Source organism: Macrobrachium rosenbergii, chromosome 25 (genome assembly GCF_040412425.1).
Source record: "Macrobrachium rosenbergii isolate ZJJX-2024 chromosome 25, ASM4041242v1, whole genome shotgun sequence".
In the NCBI taxonomy this organism is placed as follows: Eukaryota; Metazoa; Arthropoda; class Malacostraca; order Decapoda; family Palaemonidae; genus Macrobrachium; species Macrobrachium rosenbergii.
The window spans coordinates 29,053,752-29,076,847 of NC_089765.1; the positions used below are offsets into that span (position 1 = coordinate 29,053,752).

Here is a 23,096-nt window from a genome sequence, read left to right on the forward strand (position 1 = left end):
TGTTCTTCTTTCAGCAGTCGGCTATCCAAAAGGCCAAAGCAGCTTCCATAAGGACGAATAGTTTTATTACAAGCCGTAACCACTCTCTTTGCCAACTTGTTAAAGGTGATGGCTGCTGTCTTCCTAATCTTCGCCTCATCCTTGTAGATGTAGCAAGTGGTGGATTCATTCACGCCAAAATGGCGGGCTACAGCCGCGAACTTTCTCCCTTCCTTCAACATATCGAGAAGTTTCACCTTTTCAGCGATCATCATCATTCTTCGATGGCGTTTAGGCTCAGTACCAGCCTTGGAAGCCATTGCAGGGGGTGAAAATTGGAGCAAAGTTCAACAAAAACCACAAAAAAAATCACAGCACAGCGTAAAGTAAACCGTTTGGCGAAAAAGCTTGAAGTGAAGTGGTCGCGAGAGAGAGACAAGGGGAGATGCTGCGAGTTCTGAGGATCAGTCTAAGCACCAATCACAGGCCCGATTAAAAATCGGGAAGCTGTGATTTGTAGTCTCCCTCCCATGCACCAATCACAGCCCGTGTTACAACGCACTTAGTCACCGAGATGGTACGCTTTGTGTTTTCCCAACAGTGGAACACGCGGTACTCTACTGCATAGGCATCACTTTCCATTTATAGGCATCACTTTCCAGATGGTTTTTTTTTTGTCATAGGAGTTACAAGTGCAAATATGTGTTTTTTTGCTATTTTACACTTGTTTTGTTGTTCTTAGACTAGGAAATACTATTTATTATTAATATTTTAATGGATTTAAAGAGAAATTTTGGGTGTTCATATATCGTGATTTTTCTAGAATTTTCCAGAAAATCCGCAATATATTTTCCATTAATACATATTAAAAACTCCATGAAGTCGTGAATTCGTGATAATCGAATCACAAGTTGCTTGAGAGTCACTATATATATATATATAATATATTTATATATATATATATATATATATATATATATATATATATATATATATATATATATATATATATTTATATATTGTATATGCATGTATACATATGTATGGTATGTGCCAACTGATAATTAAAATTGAAATTACAGGCCAATGAAGTGAATATGTGTTGTATATGTCTGGCAACTCTGCATTGTGTTTTGAGCCAAAAATTTTGCCAAAAATGTTTTCGCAGCATAGCAATATCGTACTTTCAAGTATTTTTCTGCAATCACTTTAATAAGCAAAATGACATGATTTCTTATTGACTCGCTGTCATACATGTGATCGGCTATTTTTGAAAAACTCTGCTTGTTAGTATATTTTAATACTGCATTAACAATTTTCTGGAAACCTTTCCTTCTGAGACTAATATCACAATTTTCATAAAAAGATATAGATTTTTGAGAAATTTTTTCACACCTTTGGCATATTTCAATAGCATCGTCCGAGGGGTGAACTAGATTTTCCTTACTTTTCAATCTAATTTCAATACCATCATCCGAGGGGTGAACTACATTTCCCTTACTTTTCAATCTAATTAAGTTCTGCACTGTGCTCTTTGGTTTATCAGTTAGAGCATCAATGCATGTTTCGCAACGCAAAGATTAATTTGTACACAATGAACCCAGCTATATACACAACAATACTGTTGGAGCACAGTGACAGCTGACGAGAACTAGGGACATATGTGTAATCTCTTCATTTGGTTCATATGCAGACAATGCGTTACAATTGTTAACCATTAACCTATTCCTACCCAAAGAAGCATTTGCAGCCAGTACAGATGAATTTGCACTATTACTGGAATACTTTACAATTGGCACTGACTCCAGTGGAATGCAGTTTGCATTAAGAACATCCTGGACGTCATTGTGGATCAAGATTTTTTATATGCTGCAGAAAACTGGCAAGAAGTAGGATTGTTGTTGCAATCCCCCATACTTCTGATTTTGCCAAAGAAAAATTCAGTATGATATTGACTCATTTTACATGTCATTAAGAAATCTAATTTTGGGTCATCACAACCTATTAAATTATCATACAAAATATTCATCTTCCGAAAAACTGCAAGGCAAACAAAAATTTTTCACAAATTATCTGTTGTAAGTACTGAGGATAGCTACCAGTTTGTGATCAAGACAACGTAAAAAACAAAATTCTTGATATTTCATAAATATAGCTACTTCTCACAATAAAGCCCTGATACTAACTGAGTCACAAACGGTCACAAACAAGTGAGATTCTATTAATCCGGGAAGTCAGAAATGTCAAAACGATTGTCAAATTCACTTTAATCCGGGTCAGGGCATCTCCATAAATCTAACCTTGCTTCCTCCACCCCCACAACCCTTTCCCAGTCAGTTTGAGTGTATGCATGTTACCAACATTGTCTTGAGACCATGCGGCATTGCCAACCATCACAGGGATGTTTTTTCAAATTTCTAAAAATTTATATATATCATATATCTTTAGGGCCTTGATCCCTGGTCTGGGTATGTCCGATAATGTCGAGTTCCAGATAATGGCAATGTGGATAATTGAGAGATTACTGTATGAGAACTCTTGATACCAAGCAGATGACACCATCCTGCTAATGGGGCAATACACGGTGAATACTTGTGGTGACGTGCTTGGACCAAAACACAGAGCTTAGAACTTGAATGCCTTCCCTTTGAAGGCAAAGTGAAGATACTTCTCCACTGAGGATGTATCAGGATGTGAAAGTACGCATCCTACATGTTGATGGAAATCATCCAGTTGTCCTTCTAAATGGCTGCCAGAATCAAACTAAGAGAGTAAAATAAACTAGCTGCACTGGAAATGTTCAATACTGCCCCCAGCGACAACCCCCCCAGATTTATCGGACACTTCAAAAACTGTACATGGCCTTCAGAGGATACTTACAGCCTACTTGAACTGAGAGTTTGAAACATCAGTCATAGTTACATTTGCAATTCTTTCACTTAAAATATAAGCCATGATCACTTACTGAAGCAGAACTCAAAAGCGCTTTGGGATATTTTGTGCGGAACTTTCATGCAGAAAAGGTTGTAGGGAAAGACTTTAAAGACTGCAAATAATCTCTATTCTCCTAATTTGAGACATCTTAGTCAATGGCCTTAAACAGCTTAGAGCTAAGGAGACAATGGTGGGATGTGTCAAAGACAGCTGCTAATGGCTGAACTAGACTACTTTATTAGATAAATATGTGCACAAATATATCCCAAAAAGCCATAGTGTTATGTGGCCTTGAAGAGGCTCTCTAAAACTGGAGATAATCTTGTAATTAAGAGTCCACATATGCAACTTATCAGTCTCCATCCTCACTCTTCTGTAGTCATACTGCAAGTATATGATACCAGCCTCTGTTTCTTGGATATACTTTCATAGAATGGCATTGTGTTGCTGCTACAGTTAGAGGCAATCCTTGAACCACTGCATGTGAATTCATAATTGATACTTTCTCACAATTCCCATACTGAAGTGTCTGTTCACCAGCACTTTTGATTCCTTTATTCTGTGCTATTTTCCCCATGAAAACTTTGGAAATTTGTGAATGAGGGATGCTTTCTTTAGTGGACCTCCTTTGCCTATGCTACAGAGGTGTGAAGTTATAAAACACATGATAGATGAATGAAGTGGTCGTTTGTGAAAAAAAAAGCTTCCAAATGATACTACATTTGTGTTGATATTCCAAACCTTAGAAGATCATTTTTATTTTGTCTGCTGAAGTCTGATGTAAGATAAGACAGCAAAACCAATGCATTGAAAAAATTCAGTTTGAAATCTGGTTGAAAAATGATGATGTGATTACTCCCACACACTGCAAAAATGGCAACAATGCACGGAGAGATGATGCCCGACCAATAAATACTACTGTAGTCTCTACCATTCCTGTGCAAAATGATGTTTTATAGAGATATGTAATGATTCTGGGAGAAAACTGATGCATTCATCTTGATTCTTCATGAGTTGGTAAGGGCATGTGCTTCACAAGTTGTTTGGATTAACTTCATATCACCAATAATTAACAATGTAGTTTTGTTACAAAAAAAAATAAGATTCTTGCAAGACACTATATCATCACCAGTACTCTTGAATCATAAAATTTTCCTAGCCATTTATTTCACTTATTAAAATACCTCACTGCTCACATACTTGGTGTCTCTCATATTACAAGCTATGCAGAGCTAAAGCTAGGGTAAGTAGTATTCTATTCACTTCTTCAGTCACACAATTTATAGCAATATGTGCAAATTTTTTTTTATACATGCAGCAAACTGGATAAAGGAGTTCCTTGAGAATGTCTTTGAGGTGGCCACTGAGATTTCTTAGGATTTGGATCTTGTTTTGTTGCTTACGGGTATCTAGATTTTTGTTCTGAAACTTACAATGCAACTCTCAGAGTAAACAGTGTCAGTGTATATGTACCCAGATTCTTTTTTTAAGAGACTATTAGAACAGATTTCCCACAAAACAGACATCATTTTAAAATCAAAACCTGCACCCAGATTTCCCACAAAACAGACACCATTTTGAAATCAAAACCTGCACCAATCAGCAAAGATTGCAGCCCACATTTCTACTTTTTTTTATAACATCATTTATAATTTGTAGAGGGTGGCAATACTTTTAGATGGTAAATGTGTGTCTTGGTCACACATCACTGAAAACAAGTTCCATTTCTTCATTGACTTTAATTATACTTTTACATCTTTATGGACACAAAGTAGTATATTCTTTTTTTTATCACCTTCACTAAATAACCATTTATCAGAAGGAGGCACTGAAACTATTGCCATTTTATGAAAATCATCTATTCATTAATTTCCATGAAAAAAATGTCAGGTGTGTGATCTCTGGTAACTGTATAAAAAAAGGCAAATAGCTAGATCTCTGGTAACTATAAAAAAAGGCAAACAGCTAATTAGTCACTTGATTGCTTAAAAAATTGTTAAGATTACCATATATACTCACGCAACATGCAATCTTGTGTATCGTGCGACCCCCAAATTTTCACACATAAAAAATTATTCTATCATGTATCTCGTGTATCATGCGAGTTCCTTTTTTGAGAGACCAAATTACAATAGACCAACCTCTTTTCCTCCATCTCTTTATCTATCCCATCTTCTAGTTAAATGAATTAAAAAGTAAAAGAGAATGATAAAAGTATCGTTAGTATGTAACGCTATACTCGTTGCGCAAACATGTACAGCAATAAACAACCGAACAAGAAACAGCTGTTTTGCTATGAACAACCGAATCGGGTGCTTGCATTTCAACCATCAAACAATAATAAAAAGTTACCGCAGTTATGTTACAAATGACGTTAAGTAGAACAGGACTGATATATCTTTACATTATACCTTTATTCGCTTTGGAGAAAAGATTGGCAAGGAAATATACTGCTAAATTCAAGCTGCAAGTTGTAGCTGAAGTTCAGAAAACAATGTTCAACCTGCATATGACTATAATTATTGTGCATCAGCAACATGGATGAAACTCCTGTAAACTTCGATTTGTAATTAAACTCAACCGTGAATAAAATTGGAGAGAAAAGTATTTTAATCAAAACTACTGGGCATGAAAGAACACATTTTACTATTATTTTCATGTCGATAAAAGATAAGTATGTACAGATCGTATTATAATGAAATCAAGTGAAAAGAGCCAACAGAATCTATTAATTTTTTCCACAAAAAAAAAATAAATGCCCCCAGTGCCATCAGTTAACAAAAAAATAACTATTCAGTTCAACACAAGATGCATTTAAGTCACATTTCAAGTTAAAAACACTTTGTATAACGAAAAATAACCTTGTCCCATATAAATAGAGTATCTAGAGATTCATTTATGCTAAGTAGAAGCAAGAAAATCGCTCTGAATTGAGCTAAATATGGCAAAATAAACTTACCTTACCCTCAGCTGATTTCCAGACCAAAACACTGATTGCTATGTTTGTTTTTTATAATACAGTAGTAATATGAGAATACAGTCATACCCCAAACTTAAGCGAGGTTAGGTCCAGAACTCCTTGCGCCAAACAAATTTTCATGTAAGTTTGGCACAGTCTCTCAAAATGCTAATAAATGCTTATTTCTATAGTTTAAACACTAAATTTGACCCTAATCATGCTCCCAAAGTATTAAGATAACTTTTAAATGAAATTAAAGTTGCTGTAATTTCATTTAAAATTTAGCTTATTACATTACCCTTAAAAGCAGAAATAAATGGCTGACATAAAAATATATGAGTGTGAAGATTACTATACTATTTCTCTTTCTCCCTCTTCCGACCAATCTATTTTCAGAAGTCTCCTCAACCTCGTTTTTAAGAACTACTTTATTCTAGCGCGTCTCTTTCTCTTTGTTCTGAAATGATTTTTTATGAACAGTGTTTTTCAGAACGTAATATTTGCCACACTAGCGCATTTACCCATCGTAGATGGTACAGGTAAAATTAGATCAATTTAAAATAATTTTCTATTGTACTGGTAAAGACGTACAGAGAAATAGTAATATGTTGTAAAATATATGTGTGCTAACTACGAGAGAGAGAGAGAGAGAGAGAGAGAGAGAGAGAGAGAGAGAGAGAGAGAGAGAGAGAGAGAGAGAGAGATAACTGTTGTCCTTACGCTAAGAGAGTGAAATCATTTACGAATTACTACCGAGAGAGAGAGAGAGAGAGAGAGAGAGAGAATTGTTGTCCTTATGTTAAGAGTGGAATTATTTATGAATTATTACAGAGAGAGAGAGAGAGAGAGAGAGAGAGAGAGAATTACTTAAGAATCCTTTGACCCACTATTGGCAACACTCCCCCATCCTGTCGCATAAATTCAACATATTTGACAGCTTTGCCCTCAAGCAAGTTCACAAAAGATACAGGAATGATATTTGTTTGTTTAAAATATGTATCACATACATAGTAAAAATTTTGTAATTACAGTTATATTATTATTATTTAATCTTATTATTTGAAAATTACTTATTATTAGACAAATAATTAATTTATCAAACAAAACTAATAAACATATGTACTGTATACATGTACCATAAAAATTCTCTCATTTCAGGAAGAGAGAGAGAGAGAGAGAGAGAGAGAGAGAGAGAGAGAGAGAGAGAGAGAGAGAGAGAGAGAGAGAGAGAGAGAGAGAGAGAGAGAGAAATGATTATTTTTATTATTTAATGTTATTTAATTTACACATAAAAGCTTGAGACCTTATAAATTACATAAAAAATTAAACATACACACTTTTTTGCAGGGTTCTCAAGGGTTTCCCAAGATTCTAAGTGTTTGCGTGTCTGTGAAAAACTCGTGTATGACAATTAGATAGGTTCCAATGAAAAGTTCGTGTGTCTGTGAATTCGTGCAACTCGAATTGCCCAAGTTCAGGGTATTACTGCACATACAATGTTATTGGATACAGTAAAGTAAAGTATAACTCTTTAAAAGATCCATGGAAAAGATGCATATTCATTATGTTTGTATTTTACAATACAATACTAATATGTGAATATTACATACGGCAATTTTATACCTTATGTATGATGTGACCCCCTTAAAATCAGCTTCAAAATTAGGTCTTCAAAAGTCGCATGATACGCAAGCATATGTTACCATCAAATTAAATAAGCAAGATGTGTATTATGTTAATTTTTAAAATTTTATATTGGGATGGCTTTACAGCAGCAGTGGGGAACCAGTACCAAATGTGGTCATGCCACTATATAATGTTTCAAATAATTTGTGAATTACAGGTTATTCTCACATGACAACTGTATACAAGCCTACAGCAAGTCCATCACTATCAAGAAACTTATTTACTTGATTATACAGTAATTCTTAACTTCATCATTTTAAATCAAGCATAATTGTATATTTAATTTACCGAATTAAAGGAATTTTCAACCTGAAATACTGACAACAGCCTGTCTTCAATGGCTACAAACCCTGACAAGCCAATCAAGATATTTGTCATTTTGCCACATAAGAACTTAAGGAATTTTTGTTGTTGTCAATAGTATATTTCCAATAATGGTGAAAAAACTAACTTTTGTTGCAATGTAGACATTTAAAAACCCATACAACATCCTAAGATAGATGCTTACCTGGATCATAACAGTGAAGATCATTGAAATGTTGTCCTTCCCTGCTGTTGAAACCACCAAAGAAGTAGATCTTACCTCTATGAACAACTGGAAATATAAAAATCTCATTTGAAACACAGATGGACACGTTTTTATAATAAGGAATCTTTAATATAAGAAATATTAAAGATTACATAATATAACACTTCCAAAATGATGTCTTTCCCCACTGTTGAAACTACCAAAGTAGCTTCTATGAACAACTGGAAATATAAAAATCTCATTTGAAATACAGATGGACAAATTTTTATAATAATCTTTAATATAAGACATATTACAGATTACATAATTTGACACTTTCAAAATTTAGCAAAAGAAATATCTTCAGTAATCAAATTATTATAATTTTATATCTTTCATAATTATAACACTCACATCTTTATAATCTTTTGATTGTAATCTCTGAGATTTTTATACACCAACATAATCACTTTTGCACTTGTCCTTAACAACCTTTTCCTCCTGAATTCATATTATTTCTCCTTTTCTAATAAACTTTAATTGAATCCAGTGAATACCAATGAACACTAAATTCTATTTACAATTGCATTAAAAACATGAGAGAAAAATATATGAGAATTGTCTTTTGGATGGCTTTTTTCATTCACCCTCAGATAGTCTTAAGGTCTTCAGTAACTATTTTTCTCTATGTCTAATTTATCATTCAACCTCACACTGAACATAAATACCTATACACATATACATCCTTATGCTTACAGTTCTATACAACAACCTTATCTTTTTTGGTATTTTTGTTTTATGCTCACAGCATCACAATAAATTTTTTCATGATTACCCAGAAGGCTTTGCTTCTCCAGTGTTTTACGGTGTATCACTGGTGTTTTGAGTTTTTACTTTCTTCTTGCTTCTGATATCCTACCAATAACATTATGTAACAACAAACAGATTTCAATGAGTCTGAGCACTTGCTGGGTGACTCCTTTCAGATAATTAACTTCTGGTAAGCATTGGCGAAGACTTTTGGACCCAGAGATCCTGCCAAATCTTCATGACTTCCCTGTTCACTACCAAGCTCCCATGGTGAAGAACTGTCCTCGTTGGAAGATTTCAAACTCCCACAACTCAAGAGGGCTATGAACCTCAGGAGAGAAGAAACAACAGATTTTTACAGTAATTTGTTTTTTCCCTAGGTATACCAACCAGAACCTCCCAACGTATGAGCACTGTCAGCACAAGCTGGAACAGTCATTAAACTTGGTAACAGGCTGTTAACTTGTGGTTATGAAAGTGAGTGGGGGAATATCCCTACCTCACCTTTCATAACTACTCCCCTTTTCCTTTGGCTACAGGAGCAAAGCAGGGTGGAAGACGTGGGATTACACTATAAAAGGCTGTTCTGAATACTGTACCTAGGAAAAACTAAAAAAAAATAAAAACCACCACCTTTTATACAGGAGACTTACTCCTTAGGTCAGGGAGTGTCAGATGTTACATTCTCAGTTGTGTACATGAGCAAGGGATGCAATGACTCCTGTAACTTTCGACTTGCTCTAGCATATGGGATGACAGAGCAGAAGGGCCTTCGGCATGAGTGATACTCAAAGAAAACATCAAAGAGCCATGAAATCCCCCGTTACAGAATGGATGCATTTAAAATACATTTCTTCATTGTTCTTAGTGCAATTTTTTTAGCGGTAGCCTAGTTTAGGTTGATCATGTTCATCAGTAAAAATAGAACTAACCACTAAAATCTGAGCTGCTATTCATTCATGTTCTCACCAAAGATAAGAATATGTAATTATTACTTATTCATATCTTTTGTCATTCAATGTAAATATAAAAAAAAACATGCTGTTCATCTAAACTTCATATCTTTCTAAAGAAACCTGTCAATGCCTCAGTGCTTTCTATCAGCTATTTTTATGCCTGTCTTACTTTAAATATGCTTAAAATCCTTAAATTCCTATGTAGGTGTTCTAGCATGTTTAAGGTATGCTAGGCCAAGAAGTAGGTCAATGAAAGTGTTTTATGCCTTTTTATGGTAGGCTAGGCTAGGATGTAGGCTAATGTAAGTCTTAGGAATGTTAAGGTAGACTAAGCTAAGCTAGCTATGATGTTCATTAAGAAAGCAAAAACAAAAGTTGCATTGCCACGATTATGGCAAATTTCAAACTTTGCAAGTTTACTCAAACTTCTCTATCCCCACTGCTATACCTAAGCAAAGGTTGGGTACTCTTATGAGACTTCTCTATTTCTATCAAAAGCATCTTCCTCTGGTACACCTTTCACCAAGTCCTCCCTCATTATGCCACCCCTTCTAATTCCCCACCTGCCTCCTGACCTTTTAACCCTAACAGGTTCCGTCTAAGGCCTTTTCACTCCTTTCTCCTCACTTTACCACAAGTCCAAGCCATCGCATTCACTTATCATATCAGTATACCACTCCTGAACTTCTCCCAATTTCTTCATTTTCTAATTTTGAGTGAGTGTAAAAGTGCCTGACCAGCAGTTGGAATCCTGAATGGAAATTTTTTATCAAACTGCTGTTTTGGTGGGTTTGCCAAACAATAAGATGCAAGACTTATGGAATTACACTATGTATCTATTGATATTCTCTAGTAAAATGTACTGTTAAATGGCGAAATATTTTATGATGAGATGCAAGACTTATGGATTTACACTGTAGTATTTTTAAATAAATGAACTGAAATCACTTTAATAACTAGTACGTTGTACCAGCTGAAGTCACACTACTTCAATGCATTGAAACAAGTAAAATGTTTTCAATGCATCTTTTGTTCTTTTTGTTTGATTTTGTTAGTCAAAAACATCCTTAGTGCTGGGAAATATGGTAATTTTATAAAAAAAATATTTATTTTTCCTAAAAACCTATACATAAGCATGAACATATTAACTGACTATATAAATTGTATTGCCTGTATATTTATGCACATTCTCAAACCAAAATTAACATCCTTTATTTTCCGTGTCCATTAACATCCTATATTTTGCTTCTACTATGGTTTGAGTACAAAAATGCATCATTTGATATACAGTACTTGGTAAATTTCCTCACTACTCCTGTAATTAATAATTATGTTTTTAGTTCTATTTTCTACGAAAGCATGTGGAATTGTTTTGCCCACATTTGAGATATAAAAGGTTTGTTTGTGGGATCTGGCGATGGGGAGAACCTATCCCACGCTAAGACTTATCATTTTTACTGAACATTCAGCAGACAATCAAAACCTCTGTTAATATTTATTTTACAGTACAGGCAGTCCTCGGTTATCGGCGGGGATTCTGTTCTGGGGGTGCGATGACAACCGAAAATCACCACTAACCGAAAATCGGCGATTTCCGGCGCTTTTTCAGGCTTATCGGCGCCGAAAAGTGCCGATTTTAGGTTATCAGCAGCTCTGTTAGGTATGTATTGGCGCCAATACCCAATTATTGGTGCCGATAAGCAGAAATCTACGATTTTCGTTGCTAGACAAGCGCCATAGAACTGGATCGCCATTAACCGAGCCCGCCGTTAACTGGGGACTGCCTGTAATTATTATTTCAATGTAAAAATTCTATAAATACTGGGAAACAGCTGAATATAACTTAGGTGAAACACAATTTGATGGAAGTCTAGGAATGCATGTTGAGTTCTAGAAGTGTTTACTATAGATTTATTAAATTTTTGCACAGAAATGACCCAAGACACTTACACATGATTAGAATTGAGCACTTTATTCCGACTCACTCAGAATAAGTATAGCATTTCAAACCGTCAGTGTTATCGTAGAGCCTAAACGATTTGAAACTTTCTGACCCAATCGTAGCCTAGGTCTTATACTACAACACCCAGGTTACTTCACTCTTATGCTAGTTCAAATTGTGATTAAATCAATGCATTGCGTTGTGTATAATAACTAAAACAGTATAAACTTACTATTGGCACATTCAATTGTTCCTAGCTCAATGTACAGTAGTTAGAATGGCTTGAGCACAGTCTCTATTTCACGACCCTCATCCAAACCACACCTCAAGAAATTCTCCTTACATTTATATATGCATATCTCCTAAGGGAAGTTTCCCTAAATATACTTTAAGATGAATAGGAATACTTAAGTGGATTTGTAGACACCGATAATTATGGCTGCATTTCTGAGTCCCCACTAGCTCGAACCACTCTGTATCATGGTTATGAAGAGACTGAGTTCACGGCCATCTTTGACCGACACCAAACCTTCGACTAACCACCGGACAAACAACCAATACCGGTGGTTAAGCACTATTACATGTATACTTACAATTAAACACACGAAACAGCTAAAACAACGCCTTCCATTACTAAATACAAACACAACAAAACATAATATCCTTCTTCTACATAATACGCATTTCCACTTCATGTAAATTTAAAGAGAATACATAAAACTAACCACAACTTGCGGAAAAGTACAATCTCTCTTGTCGAAGTTTCGATACACTTCCATGGCTAAAATACAAGTGCTGTATTTCTTATTTAAGTATGACTTCAAAAACATGTACTACTTACAGGCTGAATGAGATCTCCTACCAATTGGAATACGGCCTGAACATGGGACAATATTCCAGCAATTTGTTACAGTGTCTAGTGCATACAATTCTGCACCATAGGTCTCATTTTCTGGTGAATCATACAGGCCACTTGGTACTTCTCTTCCACCCCAGACATACATAATTCCATCTATGCCTGTGGCTGTATGGAAGTCTCTGTAAATTGGTGGGTGACCCTAAAATGAAAGATATAAAATATCTTAGTAAATAACAAATAAATGAAAAAAGATTGTAAACGTCTTAGCCATTACTTACAACGGTAACCAATCAATAATGATACAACCAAGGAACAGAAGGAATAACTTAACACAACCCTTTTGAGAAACTTTATACTAGTAGAAAATATGTCTCCATGACAGCTCCATACTGGTAACACTAACTTATTTAATGTTAGGTAAGGTAAGAATCTTGAATATAATGGAAAAATTACAATTAAGACACTTCCTACCTTTTTTTTATTCAGCTTTATTATTATTATTGTTATTATTATTATTGTTATTATTATTATTATTATTATATTATTTTTATTATTACAGTGAACCCCCCGTATTCGCGGGGATGTGTAACACCCCCCCCCCGGTGAATAGCTAAAATCCGCGAATACTTAAAACCCCTCTAAAAACACTTAGAACTGCCCATTTTGATAGCTTAAACCAAAAAAAACCCTGTAAAAATGCTTATACCTGGGTATTTTAATAGTTTTATTACAAAAAGAGCATTTATTCATGAAAATTATATGAAAATACAGTAATTAGTGAATATTCTCAGTGAAAAATACCACGAATGGGTGAATTTTCCGCGAAAAATGGCTAGATGTGTTCCACAGAGAAACCCGCGAATGCGTGAGTCCGCAAACCATGAGAACGCGAATACGGGGGGTTTACTGTATTATTATTATTATTATTATTATTATTATTATTATCATCATCTTGAAATAGTCTAACAAAACACAATGCATCACACTACTAGAATCTTGTATAAACCATTTCCTATAGTTACTGAAAGTGCATTAACACTTAAGGTACAAAACAGAGCTATTGACATAAACTCATAAATTCAAATACTTACCACATATGTCTGAAAATACAACGTGGTATTGACTGAAGGGCTATGTAAAAATCTCTAGTGCTATCTAGTGCACATTTTGCAAGACACAGTAGATAGAGTGAAATCAAGGGATTTGTTAACTACATATGAAAGGATTGTGGGGTATAAATGACAGTACACTTAGCAGCAAAATAGGCAGAAATCTTACCGTAGTCCTGATAAACATCCATGTCATCGTTCTCAGATTAAGAGCATGAACATCTTGTGTGTAAGACTCCATCAATTCAAGGTAACCAGAAAAGATGTACATGTAGTCATTAATTATACAGGCAGAGTGGCCATCTCTGGCTTCAGGAATTGGGCCATTAACATTAGGAACAGACCACTGGTGGTTCACTGAAAATAAAACAATTTACATTCTTTACTCAAATGAAATCTATTTTATTTCCATATAAAATAAAATTGCATACTGTCCTTACAGAGTAATTTATAGGTCCATATAATCCAGACTCAAGTATTTTCATTTTATAATCTGTGACACAATTAATACCATTCAATTATTACTATAAGACAAAGTTTCTTAAACTGACTAAAAAGTTTTGACTGCAACTAATAAATTACAGTCTTAAAAAATAATACTTTATAAAAATCTAAAAAGGTTATTCCAAACAGTTAAGCTTCCGAACGCCAGTTCAGCTTTGTTACTACTGGGAACAACCTAGCTGACCATTTATCTAGCAAGATAAGTTAGGTGACCTTCAAAGTATAGATGATTAGATGAAGTGCACAATCAATGGTTTAGTCTAAAAGAGAACTAAAACGATCTCTCTCCTTGACTGGAATAATTCAATAAATACTTTATGTTATTGTTAAAATAAAAAATAAATTGTAATTTTAAAAGAAAATCTCCATAACTGAATATAAAGGAACAAAATTTATTAAATGGTTTTAGAGTGAAATGGTTAAAAGATTGTTATGTATACAGTATTTAAAATGGTATGAAACTTCTCAAATAAACTTTCAGCGTAAAAATTAAAAATCTCTCTGGGGGAAATATTTATAAAGAATTACGGTAGAATGGAGAATGCTGTATTGGAGAGGGAATCCACATTTCCAATGCCACTTCCTTGGGGACATATGTTAAATAAATTAATGATAAGCGCAGAACATGAAAATGAAATGCACGTGATTAAATGTTACAGATGTCAAGGAACAGAAATGTCGGTACATACCTCAACTTCTACAGCTAGTAAAGAATGTAAAAATGTGTAATTTTGAAAAAAGGTACAAGATAAATCTTTCATTTTAAGTTAGCCTCCTACTCTGCCAGCATATGGGTTCAATGAAATGACCCATTTGAAATGATGAGTTTGTTATACTGGAGTCCTGCTAGTTAATACTATACTAAAGGTTCCGTGTTGCATTTTCCATCAGCTTTAACTAATATTGCTTTCTGCCTTTTACTTTTCATCTATTCCTTTCAGTTTCTTCCTACTTCACTGTCCAATTTCTTTAACTTTTCAGTGCTCAAAATCACAAATTTTAAAAATAATTTGTATTTTTCATATCTAACAAACTTCAAGTCTTAACATTAGGATAAATCTTCTAGCACCAGCTGGAACCAGTAAAAAATTCAATAGAACTGTATATGCAAGGAACTGATAGCATCTGTCCTCTATCACGAGTTAGGTGGAACAACCACCGACCCAAGCTGGGACTTGTGATGTATCAGTATTCTTCTTACCGCCTTTGAGTGAGGATGTTTTGTTCCTTCTCTCCTCCATAAAGCCAGTTCTTTGTTTGCCCATGTTTCTTTCTGTGTTTCAGTGTGAAGGTTTTGTGTGCATGTGGAGAAAAGTTGTGTTTATCATGGATACCCAAAACCCTGCTAGCTCCATCTCTGGTTCCCATAAACCTCAAGAGGTTGTGCCCTGGTGCTGGAGGATTCCCTTGTTCTTGCTTCCTAGCCTCCATAAATATGGATCCACATTCAACATGCAGTAGGTGCATAGCAAATGTATGCAATGTCACTAATCCTTGTTCAGAATGTCGTTCTCAGTCGGTGGATCAGTGGAAGAGGTTCTCCGAGAAGGGTCAGCACAAGAGGAAGACAAAGACACCAGCCTTGTTGGTTGATTCTGCATCTCCTTCTTCATCTTTTCAGCCTCCTCTTGAGGATTTTTCCCATATCCCTTCCTGCTCTTCCAACAATTCGTCAAGGAAAGTACCAGGAGGGGTTTTGGGAGAATTTTTTTCTAATTTTGCCTCTTCTTTCCCTTCGGGGAAGGGGGGGTGGGGATCGCCATCTTTGTTCCTCTTTCCAGCCTCTGATGCCCAGAAGATGGCGAGTGTTTGGGTATTATTAGGCCTATCAGGAATACGAACCTTGGATAGCCTGTTGTCTCACTGCTTGGCTTCCCGATACCCAGTACCATCTTCTGTGGCTGTTCCTGCTCCCCTGGGCCTCCACTATATGAGGTCTAGTGCTGCAATAGCCAGCAGGATGCATATGGTACCAACCTCACATCATTATGGGTCTTGAGGAGTCCTGTGACAGTCTATGCCTATGACTCACTGGTCATGTTAAACTGATCAATTATAATATGGGATCATAAACTGAGAAAGAGAGAAAAAATGAATTTTGTTTAAAATACTGCTTAAGAGTATATTGTTAGTAAATAGAGCAGGAATTCATGATTTATGAGTAAGATCTGGGCTTCTTTATGCAGCAGAGCATGGACACAGCAAAAACATAAAGAGCAAAGTCTAAGAAGGCTACTATAAATGGTAGACTTACGTATGGAGTTCACTCATAAGACCATATTACAAATAAAACAGCAGTGTGGAATTTATATGCTGTAAATTGAACATATCTCTGAGACTGAAATGATCTGAGGATGCAATGAGAAGGGGGAAAGGTCATTAGTAAGACAAGTGATTGATATGAAAGTGGCTGGACATCAACCAATGGGAAGGTCCAGATCAAGGAGATGGCAAAGAGGACGCGAATGATTGAAAACCAGGCAGAAGGAGCAAGAAAGTAGTGAGTGGGGAGAACTCATCAGATGTTCAATCCTGTCAAGACAAGACCTGATGAAATAACATAGTGATGATAATGAATTATTCCTGAATGAATCTATAAGGCTGGTCAGAGTTCAATAAGTTGATGTTCTATAATTTATAACTGAAGATATTTTTTTGTTCTTGGTGCATTTTTAGTCGTTTAGTGCACTGCAATTAAATGTTCATAATTCACAGGATCACACAGGATCAAACTCTATTTCAAAGGAATTTTCTTGATTTGCGAATACTAAAACTTCCAAGTAATAATTATCATACTGTGTTCCTAATTAACATAGTTACATCAAAACACAATACACTTTTAATCAAAATTATGGATAGTTTGATTCTTATTGGCAAAAACCTTATCATGTATGAGCAATTAAAGATAATGTGAAACCTTCCAATGTGAATAATAGCAATCTACTATACAGTTAATAGCTAACTGCCCTCCATTTTTAATTTGATATACAAAAACACTAAACAATTTTGAACAGAATAATTAAAGCTAATTGACTCCCTTTTCAGTTTGACTTGATACTCATCATGATATGGAATCAACACTAAAAGATTTTGAACTAAATATAAATAGGGAAGTGGATTTCAAATGGAATTGAAAAACATCTATAATGAGATTCATGTTATAAATTAAAATGGTTAAGACTACATTTATCTAATTGGAACAAGCTGGAATCCCCACAGTTGATATCTACACCAGAATAAGCTGGAATAGTACTAAATTTGTTACATCACAGCACATTTACCTCTACTAGTATATTTGAATTAATTTACATCATAACAGAATACAGTATCAGCATATTAAAGCGTCTTACCTGTGTCAAAACAGTAAAGTGTGTTGCAGGCTGTATTATCGTTACGTCCACCCCAAATATAGACTTTGGTGTCAAATGCCACAGCTGTGTGTCCATACCTCTGGAAGGGTACATATTTCCTTCTCTGTGTAATGTTTAACGGTTTCCATCTATATGTAACTGCAAAAAAATTATGAAATACTTTGTATTACTTCGAGAAAAATTATTCATAGTACAACACAATAACTCTCATTTTCACTGAATATCACACCAGAGCACTCAGAATTAGAATTTTCAAGAAAAAAAATTACAGAAAATCTCTTAAAACACAATCAATGCATGGGAAACCTATATCTAACATCAATTTTGTTTTTGTCATAAAATATCCCTCTGACATACTTTTCCCATACAGAAGAAACCATTCAGTTACTCCTAGTGATTGGTAAGCCCACACAGTAAATGTTTAGTATGTTTTCCACTGTCAATCCAACTCATTCTTTGTCTGTATGGGTACAAACTTTGTTCTTAAGACTAAGCATTTTTGTCAAGGATTGCTTTATCCATTCCTTTCCGCTTCACTGCAGATTGAAACTCTTCCTTCTTGTGACCAATGCTCATTGTCTTGTGACATTCAGACTGAACAGAGCAGTCTGGTATCTGCTGATAGCTCTGTTGCCACCCAAAACCACAGAACTCTGAACAGACAGACAGTACCATTGAAGACAAAGTGGTGGTGCCTAGAGTTCTGATGGATTGGTACTTCAGGTCTATTGAAAGCATGAAGTTACCCTTTCTGATGGAATCTAACATTGACCATCAGTTTCCCTCCTAAAAGAAGTCTGAAGGAGAAACTTATTGATATGGGAGAGGTCTATGACCAGTCACCAATCACCAATCAAATTTTCCACAAAGAAGAGGAGACTGCAAAATCCCGAGATCAGTCCTTCAGTCCTCTACAACTTCTTGAGTGCCTTTCTCCATCATCTCCTCCACCTCCACCAACAAGGCTAAATATTTTGGCTAGTCCAGAGAATATATCTAGAATAGTGCCACTGAAAGAGAAAGGGATGGGCTTTTCCTTGAAGGAAATAAAGTTAGCTGTTCTGAAGAAATACAACTACCCAGGCTCCATTCCTTCTCTGCCACAATGACCTATAGCTCAATTGGCATCCCCCTACTAGTGGCAGCTGTGAAGGGAGGTTGCCTGCCTCAGCATCCTTCTCTCTTCTTCCCCTTCCCTCCTTGCTAGACATGGCTGGGGAAGGAGGGCAAAAGGGCTGGGAAGTAAAAAAAGATTTGGCAACTAGTTTTTTTTTCAAAGTGTATCTATGCAGTGTATTTTGTTACAAGTATGGGGAAAAAGATAGATAATTGCCTTTTGCATAAAGTTTTCAGTTTAAAGTGTGATGGTTGTTGTTCATAAGCATACTGAGTGTTTACAGTTATGTGGCACTGACAAGGTTAGGTCAGGAAGTATACAAAGTTGCCCTTGAACACCCCTAGATTTTTTACTCACCATTATCCGGTGGCTCCTTGGCTCTGTCAACCCATATAACTGAAGGATTATTTATGTGTTAATCTACTTATGATGTATCACTTATCCCTTGTTTTGTAAAATTATCAAATGAATCTCAAGAGGATGATAAACAATTAGAGAGGAGAATAAAAAAACCATACTGTGTTATAAAAAGAATGCCTGCTATGCTACTATATCATTTATTGAAATACATTGTATTCATATTTTGCCAAAACCTGCATCCTCAATTTAACACTAGGTGAAAAAATTTAAAAAGGTATTACCTGTTTCTAAAACATGGACATCCATATTTCTTAGTGTATTGTAGTTTTCTCCTGTGCAATAGCCACCAAAAGAATAAATTTTATCACCCACCGCAACAGCGGCATGGTTAACACGCTGTGGGCCCCCCTCCAGTGACACTGTCCACATCATCTTGCCTAGAAAGTCAAAATATAGATTCATTAGATATTCTAAAATAATGTTACTACAAAAAACTACAAATATCATCTCTACAAAGTAGATTATTTCCACAGGTAACCACTGGTTTTATACTAAAAGTTAAATTCTTTAAAAAAGAAAGTTCATTTCATTTAATACAAACCCATCACCATACATACACAAAACCTGAGCAGTCAAATACTCCCAGTCACACTCCATTTGAGAAAGAAGTCCTCCATTGGTCAAACAGACATTCAAGAACCCCAGTACCACTGCTGGTGGGCAAGGTATCTCTGTTGTCCTAACTAACCTCAAAAGTGTGAAGTGTGGGGCTAGGAAGATATCACAAGTGCACAAATAGATGGGCTGGTATTAATTAACTTTCATTAAAAAAAATTCATTTAACAAAAAACCATGTTTACATATGCCTGAGTAGCTACCTAACACATGGCTTCTTGCATGAAGAAGTAAAATCCCACGTCCACATCTCAGGGAGCTGAGGTACGTGGATACCTGAGTAAATATGATAATAAAATGCAAGCCCTTCAGTCAAACAAGGAATGCATGCAAGAATTTTGGTTAATGCTGGGGACAGGAAGGCCATTCAGCCATCACAGCACTGAATATATATAAAAGATTTTTTACTAAAATAAAAATTAAAATCTCAAACAGACTAGCACTGCCAAAGTATAAAAATCATACATTTAAATAATATATACTGTATTGAAAACAATTATGTAAATGCCATTAAACTACCAATTTCTGTTAAAAGGACCATAAGGGGCTCAACTGAAATTTCTTCTCCCAAAATCTCAGTTAAGGATTTCAAGTGGTGGTCATATTTTCTCATGATGCTCATAAGTCTGGAGCAGTGCAGCATAATGTGCTCAACTGACAGTAACCTGTTACAATAGATACACTGGCACTGCTACCATCTAAAATATACTTATGTGTGAGGCTGGTAAGCCAGCTCCTCAATCGAGTTGAAAGAATGTCAACGTTCTGGTATCTGCTAGAACTTTTAAGCCAGAAGCTAACATTATTACTATTAATGCTTTTATATTTATCATTGGCAATGAGGGGGGACAACCATCTTTCTTGCCACTTCCTTAAAGAAGGGGGAGGACACTTTTTAATACATAAATTAATTTAAAGTGGTTTTTTATTGCCTCTCTGTAAGAGAGGTATGAACTGGTAGACGGCTCCATTACAGACAAAGCAGAGGTACCTGCTGGGTCTTCTCTCTTGAAAGAAGACCCAGTCTGCTCCGGTGACTGCTCACGGGAATGTGGCAAATGATCAGTACCACAAGTACCATGTACAGAACAGGGTTCCAAGCTGTGGTCATCCATTCCACGGAACTCTGTTTGGTGAAACCCTACTAGTAGAGCCCATGAGAGAACAGGTATGTTCAAGACTTTACTCTAGGGCCAGCAGTGAACCACAAGTAAACTGGGATGCATAGAAAGTAAAGTGGACTCCCGCTATATACCAGTTCAGCACTTGCGGCTTCAGTTAATCGCGGATTTTTTTGTGGAACGTATCTCCAAATAGAGTGTGGAAAATTCACTACGTCACAGATTTTTTCGTAGAGCAATAAATCAACCCCCGCCTCAAATCCGCTAATACTTAAAACTGCCTATTTTGCTATTTCCCTCTTTAATTTGATCATTCAAACAAAAATATACCTTAAATTATCATACTAAAACAATTTAATATAATTTCAAACATAAAATACACCCCAAACCATTATCCCAAAACACCCAAAGTAACCTTACATTAAATACTCTCCTACTACTGTCACTCTTAAGTAGGCTACATGCACCTCTAAAACACATATAACTGCTTATTTTACCAGTTCATCAACAAACTTGACAGTTCAGACAAAAATATACCTCAGACTATCATCCCAGTACAGTAAACCCTAATATCATTTCAAAGTCATGTTGCAAAATTAAGTACCAGCCTACAACTGTTATTCCTATAAGTAACCCCCATCATTCAGACGCACGTCTTCTTAGGCCTACGTAACTTTGCGCACTGTTGTGCACACTGTAGTGCACTGGGCACACATTATACGTATACAGTATTGGTGTTTTCCTGTGTTGTAAGAAGATTTTGAAATTATATTTACTGTACAGGTACATACATTATGATAGCACTGTACTACTGTATAGGGCATATTCAAAATACGTGGGTAGTTTAGAATGACGGGACATGTAACTCCAAACAGAATGCTAGATTTGTTACGTCATGTTAGTATTTTCGTGATTATGTACAAATACATTTATAATACAAAAAATGATTTACTACAGGAAGTTCTTGGTTTACGTAGTTTTGTGGTTAGTCCTCACCATCTCCCATATATAAATTTATTAAAAAATTCTTGTGCCATAATTCTCTCTCTCTCTCAGTACGTATACGTATACTTCAGTGAGAAAACACTGCCAAATACCTATAACACGTTATTTCACTTACAGAATCCATTTATACTATACAATAATACCCTGAACTTGCGCGATTCGAGTTGCACGAATTCACAGACACACGAACTTTTCATTGGAACCTAACTAATTGCCATACACGAGTTTTTCACAGTCACACAAACATTTGCGAATACTGAGAAACCCTGCAAAAGTGTTTATGTTTAATTTTTTATGTAATTTATAAGTTTTCAAGCCTTCATGTGTAAATTAACCCTTTAACGCCAACTGGACGTATTTTACGTTGACAAAAATTGTCTGTCGGGTGCCAAGTGGATGTAAAATACGTCAACTACAAAAAGTTTTTTTAAATATTCGCGGAAAAATACTTATAGGCCTCGTTTGCGAAAAATTTTAAATCACGCGCCTTGAGGGATGCTGGGAGTTCACAGATCACGCTGTTGTTTTGTTTACAAGCGTGACCCAGCTGCGCATGCGCGAATTTCTTTCTTATCCCAAAAGAAAGCATCAGATAACTCTGCTGAAAATCTCAGAAATTCTTTAGTCACTTTGTCGTAATTTTTGCACTGTTTTCTGTTAGCGTTTACCTAAAGTTTTATATATGAAAATGTGTGCAATTTCATGTAGAATACAACAAAAAATAACTCATGGTTGTAGCTTCTATCAATTTTGAAATATTTTCACATAAATCACGATAAGTGCCAAAATTTCAACCTTCGGTCAACTTTGACTCGACCGAAATGGTCGAAAAATGCAATTGTAAGCTAAAACTCTTGCATTCTAGTAATGTTCAATCATTTACCTTCATTTTGCAACAAACAAGAAGTCTCTAGCACAATATTTCGATTTATGGTGAATTTTTGAAAAAACTTTTTCTTTATGTCCGCACTAACTCTGCTGAAAATCTCAGAAATTCTTTAGTCACTTTGTCGTAACTTTTGCACAATTTTTATATATGAAAATGTGCGCAATTTCATGTAAATACAACAAAAAATAACTCATGGTTGTAGCTTTTATCAATTTTGACATATTTTCATATAAATCACGATAAGTGCCAAAATTTCAACCTTCGGTCAACTTTGACTCGACCGAAATGGTCGAAAATGCAATTGTAAGCTAA

At 35.4% G+C, this 23,096-nt stretch overlaps 1 protein-coding gene across 4 annotated transcripts in view; it reads right to left on the reverse strand.

Annotated features, from left to right (window-relative positions):
• The window catches only part of LOC136852520 (kelch domain-containing protein 3), a 145,245-nt gene that overhangs the window by 26,922 nt on the left and 95,227 nt on the right, over positions 1 to 23,096 (reverse strand). For all 4 annotated transcript variants that reach the window (XM_067127220.1, XM_067127221.1, XM_067127222.1 and 1 more), the window contains exons 2-6: positions 19,376 to 19,531; positions 17,597 to 17,755; positions 13,912 to 14,099; positions 12,616 to 12,832; positions 8,067 to 8,153 (exon numbers count right to left, since the gene is read on the reverse strand). In XM_067127220.1, coding sequence (XP_066983321.1) covers positions 8,067 to 8,153; positions 12,616 to 12,832; positions 13,912 to 14,099; positions 17,597 to 17,755; positions 19,376 to 19,526 — 802 coding nt within the window. In that variant the 5' untranslated portion in view covers positions 19,527 to 19,531. The remainder of the gene's footprint in view (positions 1 to 8,066; positions 8,154 to 12,615; positions 12,833 to 13,911; positions 14,100 to 17,596; positions 17,756 to 19,375; positions 19,532 to 23,096) is intronic.